General features: G+C 52.2%; 1 protein-coding gene across 1 annotated transcript; it reads left to right on the plus strand.

Moving 5' to 3' along the window:
• The first annotated feature begins 7,664 nt into the window (after positions 1-7,664).
• GPR55 (G protein-coupled receptor 55) lies at positions 7,665-23,680 on the plus strand. Its single transcript, XM_004482483.3, has 2 exons — positions 7,665-8,319; positions 21,006-23,680. The coding sequence occupies exon 2, from the start codon at positions 21,057-21,059 to the stop codon at positions 22,014-22,016; it is 960 nt and encodes a 319-aa protein (XP_004482540.2). The 5' UTR covers positions 7,665-8,319; positions 21,006-21,056; the 3' UTR covers positions 22,017-23,680.
• The last annotated feature ends 1,412 nt before the right edge of the window (positions 23,681-25,092 follow it).

Consider the following 25,092-nt stretch of genomic DNA (forward strand, 5'->3'; position numbering starts at 1 on the left):
GGGGGCCCCAGGCTTCCCCTCCACTCTTCTTGTCATCATAGCCTTGACTTTTTGGGTCCCAGAGCCAATGTGGAGATCTGCCAGTCGCTCAAGGTGTCCCTTCCAGCTCCCCACCTAGGCACGGGGGAGTCGCCATGGAACAGGCTCAGGATTCTCAGTGTGGGGGAAGAGGGTCCCCCATGAGCTGGAGGCAGGGGCCCCTGGGGGTGGGGGGCAGTCCCCTAAGCTCCCCACCACCCGAGGGCAAGGAGGCTGCACAAAGGCCAGGCGTCCAAGGGGCCCAGATCTCTCCCTTACAGCGGGGCCTCTATGCACCTGCAGGGGCCCCAAACAGACCCCCACTTATCAGCACCCATGGTGCGAGGAAAGCTGGGGAGGCTGGGGGTCTAAGGTGGGATTCCAGGCTCCCTGCTGTTTGGGCTAGTGGAGCCTAGAGCTGCTTTTGTTCACCTTGTGTGTGTGTCAACTGCTGGCCCAGGCTCTGGGGTAGGGGACAGGGCGTGCCTGGAACCCGGCTCTCAGAGGTCACCCCCACTAGCTCATTCTCCACTGCAGGAAGAGGCTCAGGACTGCAGGAGGAGCGAAGGGAAGGACAGAGGCCGACAGCCAGCCAGACAGCCCTGCCACCACGGAGCGCGCCTGCGGGCCAGCAGGCTCCGGGACCCAGAGAGAGAGGGCCCTGCCTCCCAGCGTCTCGGTGCCTGTCCCCGGCTCCGGGTTCTGTGGACGGAGCACAGCGGGGAGCCCTCCAGGGGCAGGGCGGGGAGCCGGGCCGCTTCTACAGGGGATGGGGCGGCTCTAGGGACCACCGTATGGGCAACTGAGACACCGTGGGGCCCCGCGCTCTGCCAGGACTCTGAGCTTGGACTCTGCTGCCACCGGCAGGGAAGGCGCCCCCTTCTTGGGCCACTTTGGCCTTCCAGAGGGAGCCCCAGGCGCTGTCTCCTGGGGAGGCTGGTTTGGGGAGGGGGGTATACACCAGGGGCACTGCGCTGTTGTTCCTTCCGAATGAGGGGGGTGGGACTTGACCACGTGGAGGGGAGGGGGCCTGTCGAGATGGATGCACCAAAGCCACGGAGCCGTCTGCCCCCCCAAGGGGGGCTCTAAGGATCCTGGAGGGGCCGGCTGTGCACTAAGCCTCCTGGGCAAGGAGTCTATTCCATTTCCATCGGCCTCTGGAACATTCCTGAGGTGGGGACACCCGCCCAGGGACGCAGGCCAGGTGCCTGGTCTGCTGAGCACTCACTGTGGAGGGGGGAGCACCAGGCCCTCCAGCCTCACGGCAGCCGCCCACCCCTGCTGCTCCCTGCACCCACCAGGGTCCCGATTCCGGAAGCTTCGAGAGCTCCAGGGGCACGGTGACAGGGGGCCAGGCCCCTGGGTGGGATCGCAGGAAGGCCCAAGGTGCAGAGATGGGGGAGGGGGGCGCGTGGAGCCGTCTGCCCAGGGGGCGGGAGGCCAGAGAAGGGCCGGAAGGGAGGGCAAGGGCCAAGGAAGAGGGGTGAGCAGAGGCGGGGCCAGGAGCAAAGGGCGGAGGTGGGAGGGGAAGGGGGACAAGCTGGCAGGCGGCCAGGGGGTGGGGGGGGAACAACGGGGGGCTGTTGAGGCTGCTGGCCTTCTGGGATCCAAAGGGGGAGGGGAAGCCCATGAGAGGTGGGAGCTTGGCTGGGTGGGGAGGGGTCCTGGAAGGGGAGGTGAGCAGGCAGGGGGAGGGCAGGCGGGGGCCCAGAGTGGGGGCCTGTGGAAGGCAGGGGGGAGGGGGGCAGGGCAGGGGGAAGAGGCCAGGGATGGGGGAGGGCAGGGCAGGGGCTGGGGGCATCGGGGACAGCAGAGCTGCTCTCTCCTCCCAGCTGCCGAGGGGCGGAGTGGACAGGGCCCCGGGCTCTGGAGCCCGAGTTCTTGCCCACCGAGCTCCCCGGTGGTAGTTCCTGTGACCTCAGACCTGGAGCCTCTGATGCCCATTGCAGGGAGGAGAAAACCGAGGCCAGGAGTGAGGCCGGCAGGAGCAGGGCTTGGCCTGGAGCCAGGTGTGTGCTGTCACAAGGGGCCCAGAGCAGTGGGATAGGACAGTGGGATGAAGAGACCCTGCTGGGGGTGACCGCTGGGAGCTGAGCAAGAGAGCCCGGGCCCCATGCACATTCCACCTGGCAGCTGGAAGGTGCAGCAGTGGCTGGAGCCACGGCAGCCTCTTGTGACTGCCGTTGTAATAACACTGGGGGTTTGTTTAGGCAAGAGGCCTCTGAGCCTTTCTTCTTATAAATATTCATTCCCATGCTGCCTTCACTTAGAAGAGGTGTAGATCCAATTATTTTAGGGAACGCTGAAAACTTTCCCTTACATAATAACTTCCCTTCCTATAACATTGTGTGCATTATGTAACAGAATTTAATGTACCTTTATTTAAATCTCTGTAATTTAAAAATTACATAATACATAAATTAAGGCTCCTGGTCACCTTAGATGATAGAACAAGTGTAAATTTCTTCATGCAAAACCAGCAAAGCAAGGAAAGAATGTTTATTAATGTGACTTCCTCTAGCTTTTTCTCTGCCCAGGGGGCACCCCTCCAAGCAGTGGCGACAGGCCGTGGATGGGCAGGTGGCCCGAGGAGAGGGCGCCCCGTGCTGCTCACTGGTTGGGTGCAGACAGTGACCGGTTTGCCTGCCAAACCAGATTTTCCCTGCGAGTAGGAGGCTGAGTAGGAGGCTGGGGGTGGTGGGGAGCTGGGGAAGGACCCTTGAGGGGGTGCAGGGGCCCCAAGGATCCATGTCGTGCCGGCCCCCATTATGAGTGGCCCTATCGCTGCTTGGAGGGTCTCCCGCTGGCTCCGCAACTGGGGATGGAGTGAGAGGGGGAGCCTGGGCCCAGGCCGGGAGGAGGGTCCTGGTGCCACGGACAGGGTGGTGGGAGAGCTAGGAGGAGACAGGCCTTGGCGGGGGACCTGCAGGGGACCTGGTAGGAGCAGGGGAGGTCTAGGAGAGGCCAGGGTGTGGAGGGAGGAGCCTGCATAGAAAGAAACAGGCGTGGGCTGGTGCTCCAGGCGGAATCGTGGGGGAGTCTGGACCCCCAGGACTTGGGAAGGGGACCTGACTTGAATATGAGAGTGTTTGGGTCACTGCAGGTGGGTTTAGTTGGGATCCGCTCCCGCTGGAGATGGGCAGCCTCTGCTGCAGCACGGCTGGTCTCCTTCTAAGAAGGGGAGAGCTGGACATAAGCAGACCCCGGGGAGCGGCCGTGGCAAGGTGGGCACGAGCCAGGGCTCGCCGGCGGCGGCCGGCAAGCCCCAGAAGCCAGGAGGGGGCAGGGGGCAAGGCGGGCCCCTGCCCCGCAGCGTCGGAGCGGCCCCGCGGCGCCTGACCCTGGCCTCCTGGCCTCCAGAGCTGAGAGCTCGTCTCCGCTGCCTGAAGCACCCCGTTTGTGGTGCTTTATCATGGCAGGCCCAGGAAGCCAGGGCAGGCAGCTGTCAGGGTTGTGACCTTTGGAACGCAGTGGTTTGAGTGGCTGCTCAGCCTTTTGATAACTGGGTCACGTCTTCATCTCTGTTTTCACAGCTACAGTGTGGGGGTGACCACAGGCCCTGTCCCACTGGGCTCTGCGAGGAGTCAGTGGGAGGGGGCCCTGGGTAGGGGGCCGTGCTCAGCCCCCAGCCCACCCTGGGCAAGTCTGGGCTCTTGAGTGCGCCCACCCGCGCTCAAATCCCAGCTCTGCTTCTTGCTAGCCGTGTACATTTGGGCACATTACTTGACCTCTCCGTACCTCAGTTTCCCCATCAGTAAATGAGGCTGCTGGGAGGATCGCTAAAGTCATAGAGCAGTGCCTGACCCTTTGGACACCCAATATACATGGCAGGGGTCGCCGTCCCTGTCACTGAGTCTCCTTGAGCATTTGGGGCATCCAGGGTGAGGGGCAGGCCGAGAAGGGTGCCGGGCGGCTGCGGCCAGGGAGGTTGGATGACTAGGGCTGGGGGGCTGCACATCTGGGCAAAGGGCCTTCAGAGAAAGGGTTTCGTGGAGGGCAGGCTGGGGCCTCCCCAGAGCTGGACCTGCCAGCCCCTTGGTGTTGGAGAAGCATTTTCATTCTCCATTCTAGGATTTAAAAAATTTAAAAAAAGGGAAAAATCAAAATTACATCAAAGATTTCCAGGGAGCAAATAAATACCATCCCTATTCTAACTTCAGAGGGATGAAGACGTGCTTATTATCAAAGGGCTGCAAGACACTTCCCGGGGCAAGGGCCTACTCTAATACCAAAACTGAAAACGCGCAGGCGGCAAAACAAAGACTTAAAAGTGCGCAGTGGGGCAGGGGTGCTGAGGGAGAACCGGCTGCCGGCTGCCGACGACGACGAGGACGAAGGCTGGAGGTTTAAGAAGGTGGAAGAGAACATCAAGCCCCCAAGGGACATGTGGCCAAGGGAAATGGTAAGAGGAAGCATGGAGAGAAAATAGGTATTTCAAAAGGGCCCCCTGCCCCTCCCCAGTGTCCCTAGGAAGTAAACGAGTATAGACAGGTCGCTGTGAGCTCTGGCGGAGGCCAGGCGGGGACGGAGCCAGGGGAGAGGCCTGGGGCGGAGGAGGCCTCCAGCTGAGGACAACCACTGTGAGCCTAGCAGAGGCCAGGCAGCTCCTGCCGAGCCAGGGCTCTGGCCCCCGAGGGCAGACCTTGCAAACGCCCTCGAGAACTGGCCAAGCCCTGGCCGCGTGTATTTCGTGTTCTTAGCGTGTGGGAGGGAGTGCAGTGACCCCGTTGCTGACCTCAAAGTGTGTCCATCACACAATCCGTCCCTCCCCGTGCCCGGTGGGATGGCAAGCTTTGGACGCCCATGGTTTCCAGAACCTTGTGGTCTTTGTCACATCTGTGGTAAAGTGCCCCCCTCTGGATGCCCAGCCCTTTCTGTGCCAAGGCAAGGCCTTCGCCCCATCTCTGCATGCTCAAGGGGTCTCCAGGGCCAAAACGGGAAGGCAGGAGGATGCAGGGAAGAGCAGTTCCTGAAGGGACAATGAAGGCAAGTCCACAGGCAGATGTCTGAGCATCCAGAACTTTCTGCCTTAAGTCAACTCTTACATTCCCAGTGAGAGCCAGAGGCGCTGTGCACGGCAGGAGGGGGGTGGATTCTAGAACATCCTGCGCCCTCGCAGGCTTACACCATCCTGCCTGGACATTAGGCAACGTTGACCATCCAGGGTGTCGGCAGCCCATGCGCCCACGTTCCAGCAGGGTGGCATTTTAGCCTCTGCGGAGGGTCACGAGGGGCAGAGCAGGGCTCAGGGGCTCCTGAGGCCCCAGGAAAGGGCTGCCTTTGTGCTCCCAGATGACGTTCAGCGGAATCCTCCAAGCACAGGGCATTGGCTGGGCCTGGGAACAGCAGTGGTGGCAGAAACTGGAAGTTTGGAGAGAGGAGGGGGGAGTGGCCGTTTGCCCTGATAAGGGTCCTGGGCCCATCTCCCCCTGGCTGCCTTCCCTTCCTCTCCGCCGGGCTTCCCCTTAGCTTTGGGACTGCTCCCTTCTGTAAAGAATGTCCCATTCTCAATGTTGCTACTTTTTCTTCAAATGGACCCTTTAGGGGGAGACAAAGGCAGGCATAAATGTCATGGGTGTGCACCTCAGGCTTAGAGCATCAGGCACCTATTCGTGCTTTCAGGTTATCCGGCCACCCCCCAGTTCCTTGAAACTATGTTGGAGCAGATGTAATGCATCAGCAGACTTTTGATGGAATGACTGAATGGATGACCTCTCCATTTACAGATGAGGAAGGGGGCTCAGGGAAGTGAGGTACCAAGGCCAAGTTTACAGAGTGGCTGAGTGGGGCAGGTGACTCGAACCCGGGTGGGCCTGCCCGATGCTTTCGTTGGCATCTGCTGCCTCTACTGCCTCCGCCAGCCCTTCTCGCAGACCTGGACAACCCCCTCCTGTCCCGACTCCTTCCTGCCATGGCTGCCAGGAAGCTCGTCTCTGCCCTCACCCCACGCTGACCCCGGGCGTCTGTCCTGTGTCCAGTCCCTCCGCCGCCCCTTCCCACCTTAGCTGACCCTGATTTGGGTGAGTGTTTGAAGAAACGCACTGCACAGCTGTCAGGTTTCTTTCAGGGGACAGCGTCTTGTATTGACATTCCTGTTTGGTCATTGTGTTCATTGGGACCCCTTGTCCCCTCTTCCAGGTCTGCCCCGCCTGCAGCCTCAGCTCTGGCCATCCCTCCACACTGGCCTTTGGCTGCACAAAGAGCCCTCCAGGCCCCCCTGACACCACGTTCCTCTCCCCTCGCGCCTGCCCTCGGGTTGCTCTCTGCTCCTGCCGCATCTTCCTGCCTCCCTCTTTTCCTTGAGGTTTGGCTTGCCTGGGGCTTGGCCCCCTCCCTGACCCTCCAGGGCAGGTTTTCAGGCTCCGGGAGGGCGGGGGTGGGGGGGTGGACTTTGCTTGCTAAAGGAGGGAGGTGGGACCCAGCTTCAGAAGAGGATGTGGTGAGTCCCCAGCTGTGCTGGTGGCTGGAGCTCCCGTGCCGCCCCTCTTCGTGAAGTCCGACCTGCTTGCCCCAGTGACTGGCACTCTGGGTTCCCCACCCAGGCTCCCAAAGCCTTGGATTTGTCCTTGATAGTGAGGGTGGGACAGGACCGGGGTGGCTATTATAGGGAGGTTTAAGGGAAACCTGAGAAAGAAAGTTCTTCCTATTTATGACTCTCTGTGGAACGGTGGCTGATGGGGGGGGGCAGTGTTGGAGGGTAAGAAATGGGGGTGGTGGAGAGGCCTGAGCCGGGGGTGGGGCCTGGCTACCCCTAACCAGCTCGACCCTTTGAGTCTGTCCAGACCCCGCGCTCCCCCCACAGGGGCTTCGCCTCCCTCCCCGCGGAGAGCCAGGGGCAAACCACAGCAGAGAGCAAAGCCTTCGAGCAGGGCGGCGGCGGGGGCTTGTGTCTTGAAAACAGCGTCTGCTGAGCAGAACGCCCAGATAGTTCTCTTCCGTGTGAAAAGAGGGAATAAGAATGCATACATATATAAATATATATATCTTTGTTCATACAGAAACTCTGGCACTTTCCAGAGGGAACCGTGGGTCCCTGGCGGGGCACAGGCATTTTGCTGCATGCCTTTACAAACCCATTTGAACCGTGTGCGTGTGGATTCAAGAACTTAAATAAAAAGCGACAGTAAAAAAACAAAAAGGAAACAGAACTATCCCCTCAAAGAAGGGAGCCAGAATGAGAGGTGGGGGCGGCTCCCCCCGAGGAGGCCTCCGCTGTGCCCTCCCGGTGCCCACACGCGGGCCACGGGCAGCAGGGTGGTCACCCGGCCTCTGGCCACGGCTCCCTCCTGCCCCCCGAGGTGCCTGGCCCAGCCGCCCACCCCCGCCCGGCGACTTCGGTTCGGCCAGCCTGGCACCCCGAGGCATCCACCACCCTCACAAGCACCCATCTGATCACGGGGCCAAAGACAGGTGGTGAGAGCCTCGAAGGCAGCCGCGGTCCCGTCAACCCTGTCGCCCCACAGGATGGGGGGGAGGCCAGTGGGGGAGGGCAGGTGGCTCCCCCACGGTGGCACAGAAGGCTTGTTATTGACACAGGGCATCCTGGGTGCCGGAGTGAATCATCCTGACCCACCTCGGGGAGTTTCTCTTCCTGCAGATACCTGAAAGTCACAGCACCCTCGGCTGTTAAAAATAGCCCAGGCCTCGCCTTCCCCCTGGGGCCTCGCTGACGCCCCTGGGTGCGGCGCCTGCCAGGCTGGATCTCGGCCCGGGCTTTTCTGATCTGTGGGACTCTCTGAGGGGCCACGAATGAGTCTCAGCTCTCCCGGGCCTGACGTGGGCCGCCCCCGGGGGAAACCTCGGCCCTCAGGGCCGGGTGGCATCGCCTGGGCTGGAGGCGCCAGGGTGGCAGGACACCAGGCCGCACTGAGATGGGGCCCGCCTGGCTCCTGTCCACTGCCCCCGGCAACGCCCCAACGGAGCCCCGAGGTCCCCCCAGGCACCCCAGGCCTGGCCAGGGGAGGGTCCAGCGCCCCTTCTTTCTGTGGGCAGTGCTTCTGAGCCCGGAGGTCAGCAGCTGCCGAAGCTGGGATGGCCTTTCCAGAGGAAGAACGACGGGCGCCTTCTTTCCAGTGGTTTCCCGGCACCTGGACCCACCAGGCCCCAGAGGAAGAGCCCCTCGGGCGACACTGGCGGGTGCCCGAGCCACTTGAAGAGCGGCTGGTCCCACCCCCTCATTTCACAGACGAGGAAGCCGAGCCCCACAGAGGGGAAGTGACTCTCCCCAGAGCAGGCCGGGCACCAGGCGGCGGGAGCGCACGACAGCTCACAGCTCGCTGCGCCGCGCCGCACCGCCAGCAGGTAACGGTCCCCGGTCCCCGAGGGGCGCCGAGGCTCCCGGCTGCCGCCCGGCCCGGCCCCCGTGCGCGGCAGGCGGCGTCGCCGAGGTCACGGCGCTCTCGTGGCCTGGCCTCCCTGGGCACACCCGTGCCCACCCCTGCCGTGCCGGGGGCGGTGGCCGCGGCGGCGCCGCCTGGCTGACAGCGGCGCCGCGGCGCCGGGTGGGCTCAGGCCTGCTCGGCGGTGACATTTCTCGACGAACCTCCAGCTTCCTCCCGATCTGAGTCAGGGCTGCAGCACGGGCCAGGGAGGGGAAGCCTCGCCGTGGGCGGCGGGAGTCCTCAGCTTGCGTGCCACGCTGCCAGCCCCACGGCGCCTGCCGGCTCCCCGCCGACCTCCGGGGAAATCACCCAGCGCCCGAGATTACGCCCCCTTGGAGATCCTCACACGGATCCCGAGGCAGGCGCCGAGGCGGGCGGCGAGGCCGGGCCACTCGCCCGCGGAGTAGATCCCCTGGCCTCGGTTTACCTCCCCGGGAGACAGGGTCGGTAATGAGCGGCAGGCGGTGCTCGGTGCGCGGTCGCGGGGCGCGCACCAGCCCTTGTCGCCTGCCGCTGGGTATCACAGCCCGCTGGTTCTTGTGTCCCGCGTGTGTCTCGGAGCGTCTGGGAGGGAAGCCGCAGCAGCATTTAGAACCCTGGGAATTCTAGAATCTTCCCTGAGAGGGAGGGGTGGAGAGCTACCTGCTAGCCTGGCGCGGCCTGGGTGGGGCTTTGTGCCACCCAAGGGGATAGGGAAGGGGGCAGAGGTGTGGGTGGTGCTGCCCGGAGCTCCAGGGCAGCTTCCGTGCTCCATGGGATCTGCCTGTTGGCCCAGCCCCTTGGGCCACTCTGAAGCAGTCAACCAGATCTTTGGATCGTTCATTCATTTATTCATTCGTTTATTCATGCGTTTGTTCATTCATTCATTCCCTTTTTCATTCACTAGGACCTTCCTGAGGGCCAATTTCATGGGAGGCATGGTGACGTAGAGGCAAGGGGACCTGGCCCTCGCCCTGGGGCTGCTCACAGGACCGCAGGGACAGTCGTCCCTACACAGGGGACTGTTAGTGACTCCCGTGGGGCCCATCGCCCCGGGCGATGCAGATGGACCAGGCAGGGAAGGTAGCACCAAGGAAGGGGACCTCGAAGGACCCAGGGTGGGGTTCAGGTGGAGCCAGATGGGCAAAGAGCAAGGAAGGGGGCTGCCTGGAAGCTCCTGGGTGCACCAGGTGCTCTGGAGGCTGATGCTGGCAGGTGGCTGGTGGGGGGGGGCGGGGGGGGTGATGAAGGAGAGTCAGGAGGTGAGTGCCAGCCGAGCCCCTCACCGTCTGCTTGACCTTGGGCAGACGCTTTAGCGTCTCAGAGCCTCCTGGTCCTTATCTGCAAAATGGGCGTAATGATAACACCCTCCCAGGACGGTGATGAGTCAGCACCTTAGCACAGCGTGGGCCACATCTGCCGGCCCTGAAGTGGCCCCGGCTCCACTCCCCCAGCCCCACTCCAACCCACCTAGCTCAGGGTTCAGCTCCAGCCAAATTCTGGAGCCAGGAGGTTCTGTCCAGTTGCTCTGTGCCCCTGGCATCGCGTGCCAGGGCAGGCGTAGACCAATGACTGTATTCACGCTATGGTGTGGGTGGCGGAAACTGCAGCTGAATGAATATTTGTTTCTGAGTGTGGCACCCGCAGCACCACCCAAAGGAAACTGAGATTTCAGGAGAAGAACCCGGGTGGGCTGACCTGGTCCTGGGGAGCGTTCCCGGGCCTCCTGCAGGCTGTCGCCCCCTCTGCCCAGCCAGGGCTGGCCCTGCAGTCTCCGAGGTGGCTCCACTCCAGTCCTGCGTGGATGGGGCTTTGGCAGGGCGGGGGGAGGCCCGCGCGTGGCCTGAAGGCTGTGTTCTCCTGTTGGTCGTGCTCTCTGGAAAACCCATTCTGCTGAGGAAGGAGGCTGGCTTTGACGTTGAGGCATGTAACCAGGTTTGGAGGTCTCGGCTGTGCAGACGCAGCCGCAGGGCTGTCCCGAGTGGGCAGACTCGGGGTACCAGTGGGGCACAGACAGCTGCAGGAATCACAACCCAGAACGAGGCAGGTGGCGGGCAGAGAGGTGGCATGGTGAGGCCAGGGCTCCAGCCTTTGCAGATGACAGGGTGGAGGTCCACATCAGACAAAGCCCGGGGGTAAACTGAGGCTCTCAATTCCCGGCCTAGTCCCTTTTTATGCCTGGGGTATTTTTCCCCCAGCTTCCTTAAATATTAGAAAACATTAATACATTGAAAGAAAATTCCATTTCAGGGTTTTATATGTGTGTGTGTGTGTGTGTGTATAGCCCTCCAGTAAGACACTGCCATGTGTCTGAATTCCCTTGACAACATTCTGGATGAATGGGGCTCCTGCCTTTGCTTGAATACCTCTGGTGATGGAGAACTCACTACATCACCAGGTTGCTCTGCTGTGGACACTCTGGTTGTAAAGTTGTAAGATTGGCTTTGTGAGGGGCCACCTGTAGCCCATTTCTGCTACTGCCCCTTGAAGTCATAAAGTAGAACATATCTTCAGCATGGGGAGATACCTATTCCATGCCTTCTGGCTTATGTGCAGTTCTATTCTTTTCTGCCCATTCTTCTGTGTCGTGACGCCTCAATTCCTCCACACGGCCCCTTCCACGGGGGTACCCACCGGAAATCAGGCCCTAGAAATCGGGCAGTGCACGAGCACGTTCCTCTTGTAGACTTTCTAATGTGGCATCATGTCTCATTTTCTTTCTCATGAGGACAGTGAGGAATTCCCATTTTTGTTTAAGCTGTGACTGCGTCCCTGCTTTGTGTGTAAACATTTCTGATATTTCTACCACACACTTTTGATTTTAGCCCTGACCGACATGTCTATTATATATTATTAATATCATGATGCTGCAGTAAGGGGTTAAGATTGATAAAAAGTTGTCTCTTTGTGGTCTGAGAACAAGGAGCGTGGACCGGCTTTTCACAGGACATGCCAGGGCCCAGGATGGGATATGTTTTGTGAAAAGACGCTTATTTGTGCCCTTGGTTTACAACCTAGCTGTCCTCACTTGTCTGCTGGTTCTACTTTATTAATGCGCTGTTGAGATCTCTAATTTCTTTGTCTATGTGATTAATGGTATTATAAGAGGGAAGCATTAAGTCCTCCAACTACAATTATATTTTCTTTTTTTTGCACTTGCGGCAGGTTCCCATTCTTTGCAGTGCTCTTTGGAACATAAAATTGCGTGTTTTATGGTTCAATTATTTATTGTACCTTTAGCATTATGGAGTCTCTATGTTATGCTCTCAGTTCTTTTTATTAAACACACACACAAATGAAAAAACACACAAAAACTCCTTTGCTGATTCCATTTTCGGATGTTCTCTGTGCTTGAGAAAAACATAGATTGTCCTATTTTTATGCTGTCTGTACCTTCTTGCTTTCTGTTTCTCGTCAGCAAAAGATGATCGAATTTTTTTAAACGGATGCTCCTTTTTATAGGGGGTATTCGTATTATAATTGTTACATTTCTGTGAACCCCTCCATGGGGTTGCCCCATGCTTTCTATATTGAGATCCTGCAGTTTTTTCGTTTTCAGTTTCTCTCGTGAATTTTCCCTGCCTTTGGTTCCTTTGAAATAGACAAGATAATTGGACCTAAATATCTAATTTAGAAAATATCACAGTTTGAACCTCTACAGTTGCTTCTATTCACAGCGCACCACATTTGGGGGGCATTATGTTTTAAATCTCTTTCCTGACTTCCACCCACTCTCCCTCAGTCAGCTGGCGTTTTGAGCCTCTCCTACGTTGTTATTTACTACTTGTGTTTGCTTTGCTCCTTGTGTTTGGGTCCTCGTAGCTGCTCTCTCATCTCTTAGGCGGGCTGCTTTGTTACCTGTCCTTTCCAAATCCCTCTGTCACTTGGTGCTTTATCCCCGCTCCTTCAGATGCTACATCTGTCAATTGCCCGTCTTTGATCCCCCAAGATTGACGCCTCATTGGCTGAGCATGCCTTAGTTCAATGCATTTCTTTTCATTTTGTGTCAACCCTCCACCCCGCCGTGCCCCAAACACACCCGGACTTTTCTCATCTAATACGTTAAGAGAAAGTCAAAAGCTATTCTTATTTTTCTCTTTTTTTCCTCAGCATTAAAAATAATTTTAAAATTTTAAGTTGTCTTTGCCTTGTCATTAATTAATTATATAATTACACCAAAAAAAAAAGAGATAAATATAAAAGATTTTAAAAACACCGCCCATCTTCTAACTGCTAGAATGCAACTATTGTTTGACATATGGAATTTTTTTCTAGGTTTTTCTTTCCCCTATGCGTGGGCTTTTTTAATCATACTTGAAATCGTTCTGTACATATAATTCAAGAGTTTGTGGTTTCTTTTTTTCTTTACATAGTCAGCGTAAACATTATCTTTAATGAAAGAAAAATTTTCCATTGAGTAGAAAATAACCTCATTTAAATGTCTCTGTGTGTCTTTTTTTCTTTAAAAAATGCCAAAATGAGCGTATTTCTATAAACAATTTTTCCTTCTTTGAATAATTTATTTAAGGTAAATTCTCTGAATCACTACATGAAAGACTAAGAATTTTTTGGTTTGTCATGTAAATTCTCAAATCCCAAAGGTTGTGCATTAATTTGTACGTTTACCAGCAGGTCAGATGATTGTCAAGCTGAACATTTGTCAGCTTCTTTGATTATTTCAATAAGCAAAATTTTATCTCTTTGTAATTCTTCTTCTGGGAACTGTTAGTGTCCTTAGTCCGTTTGTTTTTTGTTGTGGCACCCCGTGTTATACATTTTTTAAAACCCCTCAGAGAAGAGAAAACCATTTGTCTATTATACTGGTTGCATTTTGTTTGCTACAGTATATCATTTCATGTTAAAATTCTTTTCCATTTTTGTGCAGTTAAACCTGTCCTGTTTATTTTCTGTTTGTCTTGCTTTTTAATCAATCTAAACTGACAAACAGCTTTTCCTTCCAGTGGATTTCATGGGTTGCCTATTAAATTTTCACCTAGTTTTTCTATAGTGTGATTTTTAAAAATGTGATTTCTTAATGAATTTAGAATTTCTTTTTCGCTCTTCGGTGTGAAATGAGGATCTAAGTTGAATTTTACCCCTAATTTATTGACTGATAGTCTTGCCATCATTTATTAATTGAATCTTCCCTTTGTATTATTGATTTGGGAGAATGTCTCCTTTTTTCTCCCTATTTCTGTTAAATATCTTATTGCATTGTGTGGAACTTTTGGGTGTCAGCAGATGTCTAATTTCAACAAAAATGCCTTTATTGTTTTACCACAAAATGCAGCATCAGCCACAGATGTGAGCAGCTTACTCTACCACTTTTAGGAAGTACCTTTCTATTCCTTCACGTAAATAAATTTATGAAAAACTATCCATTAATACAAGCAGACAGCTTTTCCTTTTTGCTTTAATAAAGTGATGTACAATCTAAATAGATTTCCCAACATTGAAACACTCTTGCATTCCTGTGGTAAATCTTGTTTGGTTATAATGAATTGTAATTGTAATATACTGAATTCTACCTGGTGATGTTTAGATAGGATGTTTGCATCTATATTCATGAGTGTACGTGAGCCCAAAGTTTCCTCTTACGTGCTACATTGGCCGAGTTTTTAGTATAAATTAACATTATAATAGAGATTAATTAATATTATGTTTTCAAATAGTTTATAGAGTGTGGGAATTATCTCTTCCTTCAAAGTTTGAAATAAGCTCGAGCCTGTTTTAAGGGTAATTCTTTGATAATATCCTCAGTTTCTTCCATGGTAACTGAGCTAATCCACACTTATACTTCTTGTATCAACTCTTGTATCAATCGTAGTAAATTATGCTTCGCCTGAAAAGCATCAACTCTGTCAAGGTGTTTAGATGAATTAGCACACAAGTGATAAGGCAGTTTTTTCATATATTCACTCTCCTCTCCATCTAACCTTAGTGTCTTCTTACCTCTTTCTAATTATGCTCATCTGAGTCTTTTTTTTTTTTTTTTTACAGTTTTCAGAGGTATGCTTCTTGTTTCAATTACTGTTTATCTCCCCCGAAGAACCAGTTATCGAATTTACAAGTTCTGGTATTTTCCTCTTTTCTAATTCATTGATTTCTGCATTTACCTTCATACTTTCTATTTCCTGATTTTCCTAAGTCTTTTTTGTTCTTTAGTCCTAAATGCTCAAGTAGAGTGCTTAGTTCATTTATTTAGTTTCCTTTTGTATTAAATTAAAGTAGTTAGGGCTAGTAGTTATCTCTCAGAATACTTTTGGCTGAATTCTGTAATGTGTTCTGTGGTTTTTCTTTTGACAGCTGTTCTAAAAAGTCCTTATCTTTCTTGATTACATCCCATGCATTTTGTTTCGTAGTGCTCACTTTATTTTTAAATAGTCAATTGTATTTTTTATTTTCTAGTTTTCGTGTATCATGGTTAGAGAATACAACTAGTATAAGTTCTGCTTTTTTATTTTATGGAAGGTTTTGCTCTTGCTTGGTAGATAATTCATTTTGGCAACTGTTATTAGCTAGGTGAGAAAAAAGATGTGTAATTTACCTGTTTAAAACCAAATCCAAATGCTTTTAATTTAAGTTCTATTAAGTATATTATTTATATAATTCTGGGTTCTAGTTTACATTTTACCTACTTGATCTATCTTAATCTTTAGGATGTTAAAATCTGCAACTACAATTTGTCTTTGCCAATGTCTGTTTGAATTTTAACCATTTTATTTTACGTATTTTTACATTATATCATTCAGTGCATAAAAGATTACTGCATTCGCCTTCACAATTGAGTTTTTCTTTTATTAATATAAGATGACCTGCTTGATCCTGATGAGTGGCTTTATTCTCAGCTTCTATAATATGAATATTGCCTTTCTGGCTTTCTTTTTATTTATATTTGTCTGCTACATCATCATGTGACTTTTTTTTTTTTACGTGACTTTTATTGTTAACATTTCTGTGCCACCGAAGTGTTCCCTTTGAAATGGCGTTCTTAACCTTTTTTGTTCCACAGACCCCTTTGCCAGTCAGGTGAAAGCCACGGGCTCTTGCTAAGTTCATACTATATATTGTGTATTATTTCATAACTGTATCACACCTACGCCAACACGTTCCCACAAGACTTTTTGAAAAATTTTAATTCAAGCTCAGGGACCTCTTGTCCAGAACCCCTGCTTTAGAAACAGCAAACCATGGTATTTTATTTCTTAACTGCACTAAGAATCTTTGCTTGTTAGTAAAGGGAAGTTTGAATTTTTCATCTTTATTGTTTTCATTTTAATGCTTAGTTTTTTTTTATTCCTTTGCTATATAGTCTGACTTTTTGCTTGTTTGTTTTTATCTTCTTCAGTAATTTTGAAGATAGACATCCTGTTTTTAATAGTCCGTGGTTACTTTAAGGTTTTAAAAAATTCTTACACTTATATTTCTCTAACTACCAAAACAAGCAAAAAAAAAAAAAACAAAACCAACAGAACAATAACTTCTAATTCCCCAAGCATTTGCTTCTCTCCATATGCTGTTACTCTATCCCAGCCCTCCCTAGAACAGTCTTCTTTCTCTAATTTACCTGACGTATTAGCGCCTGTCTTTTTTTTTTTTTTAATCCTAATTGGTACCAGTGATTGAACCCTGGACCTCACCTGTGCAAAGCAGGTGCTCAACCACTGAGCTATACCTGCTTTGCTCCTGTCTTTTTTTTCTTTGAGTTTCTTTAAAAAATGTATTTCGCCCCTCCCATGGCTCCATTGTCTGTTTGCTCATTATTGTTGCTCGTTGTTTGTGCTTGTTGTTTGCTCATTGTTTCCTTGTTGTGTTCTAGTTGTCTGTTTTTTCTTCAGGAGGCACCAGAAAGCACACCCTAGGACCTCACATGTGGGAAGTGGGCTCTGAACTACTTGAGCCACATTAGCTCCCTGCTCATTTTATTTTTGTGTGTTGTTTTTTTTTTTTTGCTCGTTGTCTGGTGGTTATTTGCTCATTGTTTGTAAGTCTTCTTTAGGAGGCCCCAGGAACTGAACCCTGGTCCTCCCCTGTAGGAGGTGGGCACCCAGCCCCTCGAGCCACATCTGTTCCTCCTGTCTTCTTTTAAGGACATGGATGATCTCTTTCACTTTCTTTTTTTCTTTTAATTTTAAATATATAATGATATTCCTTAATATTTACGTTTCTTTTAAGTCTGTCTCTTCCCAGTTTCCTGCTTTCAATGCTCAGTTCCAAGGTTTTCCACCTTGATCTCTTTGTTCTTGCATTGTTCACTGTTATTGTCTCTTAGAGGCCAAAAACTCTGAGGCTTTTTTTTCCCCCAGGAGATCACATGTACCTGAGAGTGACTTTCCATGTCTTCACATCCCATCAACAGCCTAGTTAGGTACAGAATCCCTGTGTCCACATTTTCTCCCTGAAACCTCTTTGGGTATTAATTATTTTTTTCAGAGGAGTCTCACTGGAAGTTGGTATGCTCACTCAGGATGTTTGTCAAGCTCTATATGAGGGACATAAAAGACTGGAAGTGGTACATCTGGGAGTGTGGCTCTCTTTCCATAACTTCTGCATGAACAAGACATCTCCTCTGATTCTATTTTTCACTTTCTCTATTGTTTTCATTGTCTCTATTGTCAATTCCCACGCGCACACACCTGCTGCTGGTGATGAACAAGTCACCTCTGGGCCCTTCAGCCCTACTCACAGACCTTATTTACTCGACTCATGACCTTTCAACCCCCAGTTCTGTGTCTACCGTGGTCTGAGGCTCCTGCAACCGGGGGATTGGGAACGGTGATTGGAATGCCTCCCCTGCTGCCTGGGACACTGAGCAGAGGCCTCTTGGTGGCCATGCAGGCCGCCCGTCAAAAGAGCCTGCTGTTGTCGGCCCTGGCCCTGCCCCTCCCCGTCCACAGGGACCTGCAGGCTGAGGCCACCTGCTCCTCCAGCCACTCCTGGCTCATGAGTGGGCTTGGTAGGGGCACTGATCCCAGGCAATTCCTGCTCACCCTGGCGCTCCTGCAGGAACACAGGGCAGCCTTTCCCAGGAGCTCCTCGGAGGCCCAGCTGAGGCTTGCTCAGGGCTGCGCTGCCCTCTGAAGCCCTCCTCCCAGGTCCCCCTCCCCGAGGCCTTCCCTGCCTCCTCCTGCTCGCCCCCACCCATCCTTCACGGGCATCTCCCCGAGCGCATCTCTTGAAAGCCAGAGGCCGCCTTCGCACCTGCTTCTCAGTGGACTTGGCCTGGCGTGGCCTCCCACGCGCCCACCTTGCAGTCGGACCCACCGCTGCCGGTGGTTCCCCGGACATCGGTCAAGTGCGGTGAGGGTGCCGTCGGCCCCTGCACGCCGACTGCTTCTCATCAGCTGCTCATCGTCCAGAAAGATGATCCTTGTCAATTCTTGTTGCAGTCTCAAGTGCGTTTACACCTTTTTTCTTATCCCACTGGAGTTCTTGTTTTCAAAAAAAAGGTTTTAAAACAATAGAGTTTCCTAGAACGTGGGTGATTATTTTTTCAGTGTCCACTCACTCTGCGACCAGGTGGGAGCATTTTCAGCCATACTGGGGTTGAGTTTGGTTTGGCCTTTCAGCATCACTGATTTTTTTCTGGGCCGTTTTAGTTCTGCCCATGGAACCGCCAGCTAGGTGTTGAGTTCATCTGTGGAGTTTGCCTGACTGTGAGTCAGCCCAAGTGGAGGCCTCAAGTTCCTTTTCTGCAGTCGCTGGATCTCTTTCAATGTAAGCTTCGATTTGCTCTTATCTCTGTGGTTCTTGGTTTTCCGCAGTTCTTGCCCTTACAGGCAACTTCTCTAAGCCCATTTATCCTTCCTCTTTGCGTTGCAACACTTTCTGCTTAGACCTGGATTGGGTTTCTGACTGCTCTTCTCGTCGTTTTTGAGATTTATCTCATTGGTTTCGGTTTATTCTAGCTATTTTTTGAGATAGGCCTGTCTACCTTGTGGCTACCTTGGCATGTCTAGTCAGGGGGAGGTAGTCTGCCAGCCTGCGCTCCTTCCAGCCTCCTAGCGTGGAGGCAACTGCACCCGGGCACCTGGGCACCTGGGCCGGGACTGGCCTCAGCAGAAGTCCTGCATCGCATGACTCCAGGGTACGCCATTCACGCAGTCCACGGGCATCTAAAGCTTTAAACGTGAGGATGTACGTTTTCCCAGATCTCTTAAGATGTAAACCCATGAGAAAAGCTAACACATAGGAAGGCACAGGATCTTTATTTTGGAAAGTCAAATCAAATAACGCATGTCAACCATTTAGCACATGGTGCTCATATTAATATGATATATGTGCATATATTTACATTTCTTTTTTGGTTAGGAGTTAGAGAGGACATGAGTACTGGTGGATGGCATTCCAGATAGGGTCTTCAAAATGCCCAGTCCTTTCTTCTCCCAATCCCCCACAGGAGCTGTAGTAATGAGAAACAATAGCAGAATGGGAATTCCCTTAGTGATAGTTATTTAGCAGGAAACCCTAAGATAGGTCAATGTTCATCGGTAGGCTGTTGACTAAATGAATTATGGTACATCTGTACAAGAATGCAATGATTCATATATGTTGAGGAGGAATAATTTCCAAGAAACATTGTTAAGTGAAAAAGCAAGGGACAGAAGCGGCTGTGGCTCAATCAGTTGGGCTCCTGTCTACCATATGGGAGGCCCTGGGTTCATGTCCCGGGGCCTCCTTGTGAAGGCAGGCTAGCTTCAAGCCCTGCAAAGAGCCGACTCAGCAAGGTGATGCAACAAGAAAGGGAGACAAGCAAAAACACAGAAGAGTGTGCAGGAAATGAACACAAGAGCAGACAGCAAGCAAGCTGCAAGAGGGGAGGGGAAAAGAAAAAATAAATAAATACAGACACAGAAGAATGCACAGCAAATGGACACAGAGAGCAGACAGCATGCAAAAAGCCACAAAGGATGGGGGATAAAAAAAAAAAGCAAGGGACAGAGAAGTAGGGATAATATTTAACACATTTTAAAGAAGCAGCAGGCACCACACATCAGACATCCATCATACATCCTATGCATATATATATATATATGCTCACTTTCCTTTGTTTTTTTTGTACTGTTTAAGAATCTTATGGAGTGTGTGGAATACCTTTGTAATTTAAAAAACCCAAACATTAGCTAAAAGAAAAGAAAAATAGTGCAAGGCAATATTGGAATCTCCTCCCTGCCATGTCTTAATCTTAGGATTAAGCCTTGGATAGCCAAGAAATCATGGAAGGTGGGAGAGGCACCGCTGCAGAGCGGGCTGTAGCAGAACTCGCTCACCCGCTGCCTGCATGGAGAAGGTGGTCAAGGAAGAGGCTGAGTGTGAATGTATGTGACCTTTCCAGCACAGTGACCTTGACCATTACTGAACTGGGCCCAATGGGGCCAATCACAGCAGCATCCTCATTTGGGGTGGAGAAGTGTGGGTGAAAAAGGAGGAGGTAGGTGGAGGTGGGTGAGTGGCAGGGGTGGGCACTTAGTAATAGTTTTGGAGAAGAATGGTGATGATTCAGATGCTCTCACGAGCTACCTCTAACCAATCGTCAGCTTTTCTGGGCAGAGGCCTGAATTCTCCCTACAGCACTGGTTCTGGACGTTTGGGTTGAACATGCCTTGTCTTGACCTGCTCCAGATCCACCTACCTTGATACAGATCCCTACAATGTCACACCCCCCCACCCCCAATGGGCCAGCCCCATAAGCAGAGCAAGACCTGGCCAGGCTTGCCTCTGGCTGAGACCTTGGCCTGATCAGAAGCCGTGACTTGTGACCACCTCCTCCCTGGTGCCTGCTGACCTCACCTACAGTCTTATTCCTACTGTCCCAAGTGTCTGTCTGTCTGTCTAAAGGCCCTACTCTGCCCTGTGGAGACCTCAGACCCCACTCCTCTATCTCTGGGCACACCCTCCCTTCTATGTTTCTCCACTCTCCGCCTGGTTTTCTCTGCAGGGTAGCCAGAGGGTGCATCATCTTCCCAACTTCAAATCCCACAGAAAAGAGTTTCCCAACTCCTTGCCTAGAAACCCAAGCCAGAGTTCTATTGCTTTTCTTTGCCATTGGGTGGGTCAAATGTCCATCCTTGGTCCAATAGATGAGCAATCACTCATTCACAGCCTTAGGGCTCTGATTGCCTAGGACTCAGCCATGTGACCTCCTGAGTCAGGGGTGGGTTGACTCTGTCCAACATCACCAGGGAGTGAGGGAGAGCAGAAGGGGCAATGTTTAAAGAGGAGCTGGGTCCTGGGAACAGCATTTGAATCTTGGATCAAGCTGCACCTGAAATCAGCCCTGCCTTAGTTTTCATGTTTTCAGTTATGTGAAAAGTATGTGTGTGTATGTGTATAATGTCTGGAATAGCACACACAAAAAGGTAACAGTGGCTATATCTGGGTAGCATACCTAGAAGCAGTTGTCATTTTTTCCCTTTCTTTCTGTGTGTGTGTGTGTGTGTGTGTGTGTATAGGAGATACTGGGGATTGAACCCAGGACCTTGTACATTGGAAGCAGCGCTCTAACTACTGAGCTATGCCTACTCACCACCTGTGTTTTCTAATTGTTTCTCCGTGTGCATGAATTGCTGTGTGACAAAGGGTAAGTATTCACTATTCTGACAAAGTCATTTAAATCCCTCATTTCAGGAGAGTGAGAAGAACCTCATCTAATCTGTTGTTGGTGTTGTAGAAGAGAAGATGAACCAGAAAAACGTGAGCAAGAACTGCTCTTTCCAGGATGTGGATAAGCTGGTGTGGACCCTGCAGCTGGCTGTCCACATCCCCACCTTCTTCCTGGGCTTCCTTCTCAACCTGCTGGCCATCCGAGGCTTCAGCACCTTCCTGAAGAAGCGGTGGTCCAGCTACACCGCCACCTCCATCTACATGATCAACCTGGCAGTCTTTGACCTGCTGCTGGTGCTCTCCCTCCCATTCAAGCTGGCCCTGTCCACCAAGAAGCTCTACTCACCTTCTCTGTGCCCACTGGTGGAGGGCCTCTACTTCATCAGCATGTATGGCAGCATCTTCACGATCTGCTTCATCAGCCTGGACCGGTTCTTGGCCATCCAGTACCCCATCCTGGTCAACCACCTGCGGTCCCCCAAGAAGATCTTTGTGATGTGCTTCATCATCTGGGTCCTGGTGTGGGCCGGGAGCATCCCGATCTACAGTTTCCATCAAGAAATGAAAGAGTACACCTGCTTCCACAACATGTCTGATGGCACCTGGAGTGCCAGGGTGTTCCTCCCCTTTGAGGTGTTTGGATTCGTGCTTCCCATGGGGGTCGTTGGTTTCTGCTCCTCCAGGAGCATTTACATTCTCCTGGGCCGGCGGACCCACACCCAGGATTGGGTCCAGCAGAAGGCTTGCATCTGGACAATTGCAGCCAGCCTGGCTGTCTTTGTGGTCTCCTTTCTACCAGTTCACCTGGGTTTCTTCCTGCAATTCCTGGTGAGGAACGACTTCATCACGGAGTGCAGAGCTAAGCAGAACATCAGCTTCTTCTTGCAGTTGTCCCTGTGCTTCTCCAACATCAACTGCTGCTTGGATGTTTTCTGCTACTACTTTGTCATCAAAGAATTCCGCACAGACTTCACGGCACGCCGGCCTTCCTGGACCCAGCTGGCCATCCAGGATACCACGACCACAAGGGACTAAGGGAAAGGATGCCCTTGTCAGAGGAAGGAAACCCCATCCCCAAAGGTCATGAGCAGGTGATCTGCTCTGAGGCTTCTTATGTGGTGGGATGATATGTGGGTATTCCCTGGTGCACTTCCCCTTTTGAAGCTCATTGAATGCCATCTTTGCTCATTGTGCCCCAAAGACCTTGCCCCCAAATCCAGACAGCCTGACATAAATCATCCAGTGTCTAGGGATCTTGGAAGAACCTGAAAACCAAGTGAATTCTTGATTTCTATATCCAAAAGTTATGAGGCAGAAGAGTTGAGATAGAGAATGAGACCATCTGAACCAGGCTGATGCCCAACTCTCCCTTGTTCTTCTAGTAGACTAGAAAATTCTGGGAAGGAAGAGAAAAAAAGAGAGAGAGGAGTTAGGAAAGGGAATCAAGAGTTAGCCATGGTGCTCTTCCCCTGCCCACGAGAAGGATGCCGAGGGATGGAGGCAGGTTGGTGCGGAGCAGATCGCCATGAAACTGGACCCTTTATGGAAGCCATGGGGACAGAATGGAGAAGGGTCAGCAGCACCCAAGAACCACGAGGGAGCAGGATAGAACCGGGGAAGGAAGCTAGACGAGGATGGAGACAGGCCAAGGGCTTCACCAACGCCATCAGGATATTTCTTGCAAGGAGTTTTAGCGCTAGTCCAGGTTGGGGGATGGGAGGAAAGACATGGTGGGAGAAGACCCTGAGAGAGGGGAAATTCCTGAATGTGACCAGCTTTCTGTCTTGGACCAATTGAGAAGTAGGTAACTGGACTTAGTTTTCTTGAGAACGATTAGAATGAACCAGGCGATTCAGTTCAGCCCGAAGAGAGCAAAGGTCTGTTTGTCTTGCTCACCTGAGCTCTGGCTGCCGGAGGCAATGCCCATGGAGCCTTCCCTCTCCAAGGTCAGAGGGAGGGAATGAGTCGAGCTCGCCTGGTGGAGATGGTGACGCCCTTCCTGACACACGTGTGTCCATCAGCGTATTTAGGGCCAGAGGGACTTCCTAAGAGGAAGGGGCAGGCGGGGGCCTGGCCACCCATCACCCTCAGTGATGTTCCAACATGAGGTCAGCGTGGCTCTGCCTCAGCCGAGTGACAGGGGCTCTGGGTCCCTGAGCGTCAGCATCAAGGCAGGGGCCGAGCACCAGGGGCTGATGTCACCACGCCGTGTGGACCACGGAAAATGACAGACTGATCCCAACACATGGAGAAGGGGGCCCTCCCCCCATCACCTTGGGGACCCACGTGGACTCGTCAGGGTCAGTGGAACAGGCGTGGCCAAGCAAGCGAGGGGCAGGTCGGCTTAGGGGCCCCCTTTGGGCCCAGTAACCACGTTGCTGAGCCCAGGCTGTGGGCAGCGATTGGGCCCAGCGGGCACAGGATGGAGCGCCTTCTGGGGGTGTGGGTGGGGGTATGGGTGGGGCCCAAATGCCTGCTCTTCCAGAAAGCAGCAGCCTGGACTTATTTGAGGAACAGGCTGAGGTTTCCGTGATGAAAGCTAGCAGGGGCTTGAATATGTTATTTAGGCAGAAACGTGACCTTATTTCTACTCCTAGTCTGGCAAAACGTGAGATACCCCTATCACATGTACATTTGTGAAACTGGCACAATTAATTGTAATAAATTGTTTGGTTAATCTGACTTACCAAATAAATAGATTCATACTATGTTGTGACTGTCTCTTGGGCTACTCTTACTGGTTCCAGGGAAGAGTTGGGCCCTCGAGGGCCCAACCCGAATCTGAGGCCACAGGGAGTCAGCCCTGAGAACTACCTAGAAGCATGTCGGGTGCCTGGCCCAAGAGGAAGCTAGTAGGAATTGAGCCACACAAACCATCATGCCCCCCAGGGCCCCTCCAGCACCAACTCCACCCACCCTGTTCTGCCATCTTTTCCCTTCACCAGTGCGACCACCAGAGTTGCTTCCAAAGGCCCTGGTGCCTCTACGTCCACCGTTGTGGCCCAGAAGAAAGGACCTGCTGACCACTGTTCTCCAGAGGTCATCCGCCTAGTGACTTGTCCCTGCTCTGCCCACCTACAGAGTAAGTCCAACTCACCCAGGTTAGACCTGAGTTCTTGGTTCCTTGCCCATCAATCCCGCCAACCAGTCAAGAGCTCCCAGAGGGCGTGAACTGCTAGGTCTGGCCTGGGGGCTCCCCTTTCTCCTGAGTCTCCCACAATCCTGGGCTCAACCCAGTCTCTCCCTGGATGCCATGGGCTGACAATGGACGGATGTCCTTGGGCGTTTACAGCCATCTGCTATTGACCAGGAGCCACCTCCCGTCAGAGCTATGTCCCCTTGGGGGCAAGATTAGACCTGCCCTTGGTATATTGGCTCTTGGGGAGGATTTGACTTAGGAAAGGCCAGCCCATGAGCTGCTTTTGCCAACTATATTCCTCTTTAATCATGGAGACTCTATGGAGATGAAAGTCATTATATTAATGTTGTGTGGCTTTTGTGGGATGCTAATGACATCTGGAATGTAAGCTAGCATCACTGAAGCAAGTTGCCATAAATAAATAGTAACTGCAGAGATGCATGAAATAACTAAGACCTGGTAGGCTATTGTGGAGATGAATAGAAGTTAAAAAATATTTGTTAATGGATCAGTGAGGAAAGAAATTGTGAGGAGCAGCCCGTGTGCATGTGAGGAGAGGCCATTGTGCACTTCAGACACAAGGTCAGGACAGGAACGGTGTCCCTGCGAGGACCTCATGGAGATGCCAGTGCCAGGCATTGGGGTCCATCCTGGAGAAAGAGACACCAGACCTCTGGGGACCCATCCTTGGGGCTGAAGACCCTAGACCTCCATGGTCTATCCTCAGGACAAAGATCCCAGACCTCCAGGACCCCTTCCTTGGACAAAGACCCCAGACTTCCAGGTTCCATCCTCAGGACAAAGACCCCAAACTCGAGTCTATCCTTGGGACAGAAGACCTTATACTTCTAGGGCTCCATTTTCAGGACAAAAGGCACGTTCTACAGCCAAGTAAAGGTGGACCAAGGCCATGGTGAGAACCTCTCTGCTGAGTTGGACAGGGGCCTGAAAGATTCATAAAAGAGACCTCTC

This window comes from Dasypus novemcinctus, chromosome 7 (assembly GCF_030445035.2).
Source record: "Dasypus novemcinctus isolate mDasNov1 chromosome 7, mDasNov1.1.hap2, whole genome shotgun sequence".
Classification (NCBI taxonomy): Eukaryota; Metazoa; Chordata; class Mammalia; order Cingulata; family Dasypodidae; genus Dasypus; species Dasypus novemcinctus.

What these genes read in the sequence shown, in the direction of transcription:
- GPR55 (XM_004482483.3), top strand. Translation starts at nt 21,057, where the DNA reads ATGAACCAGAAAAACGTGAGCAAGAACTGCTCTTTCCAGGATGTGGAT.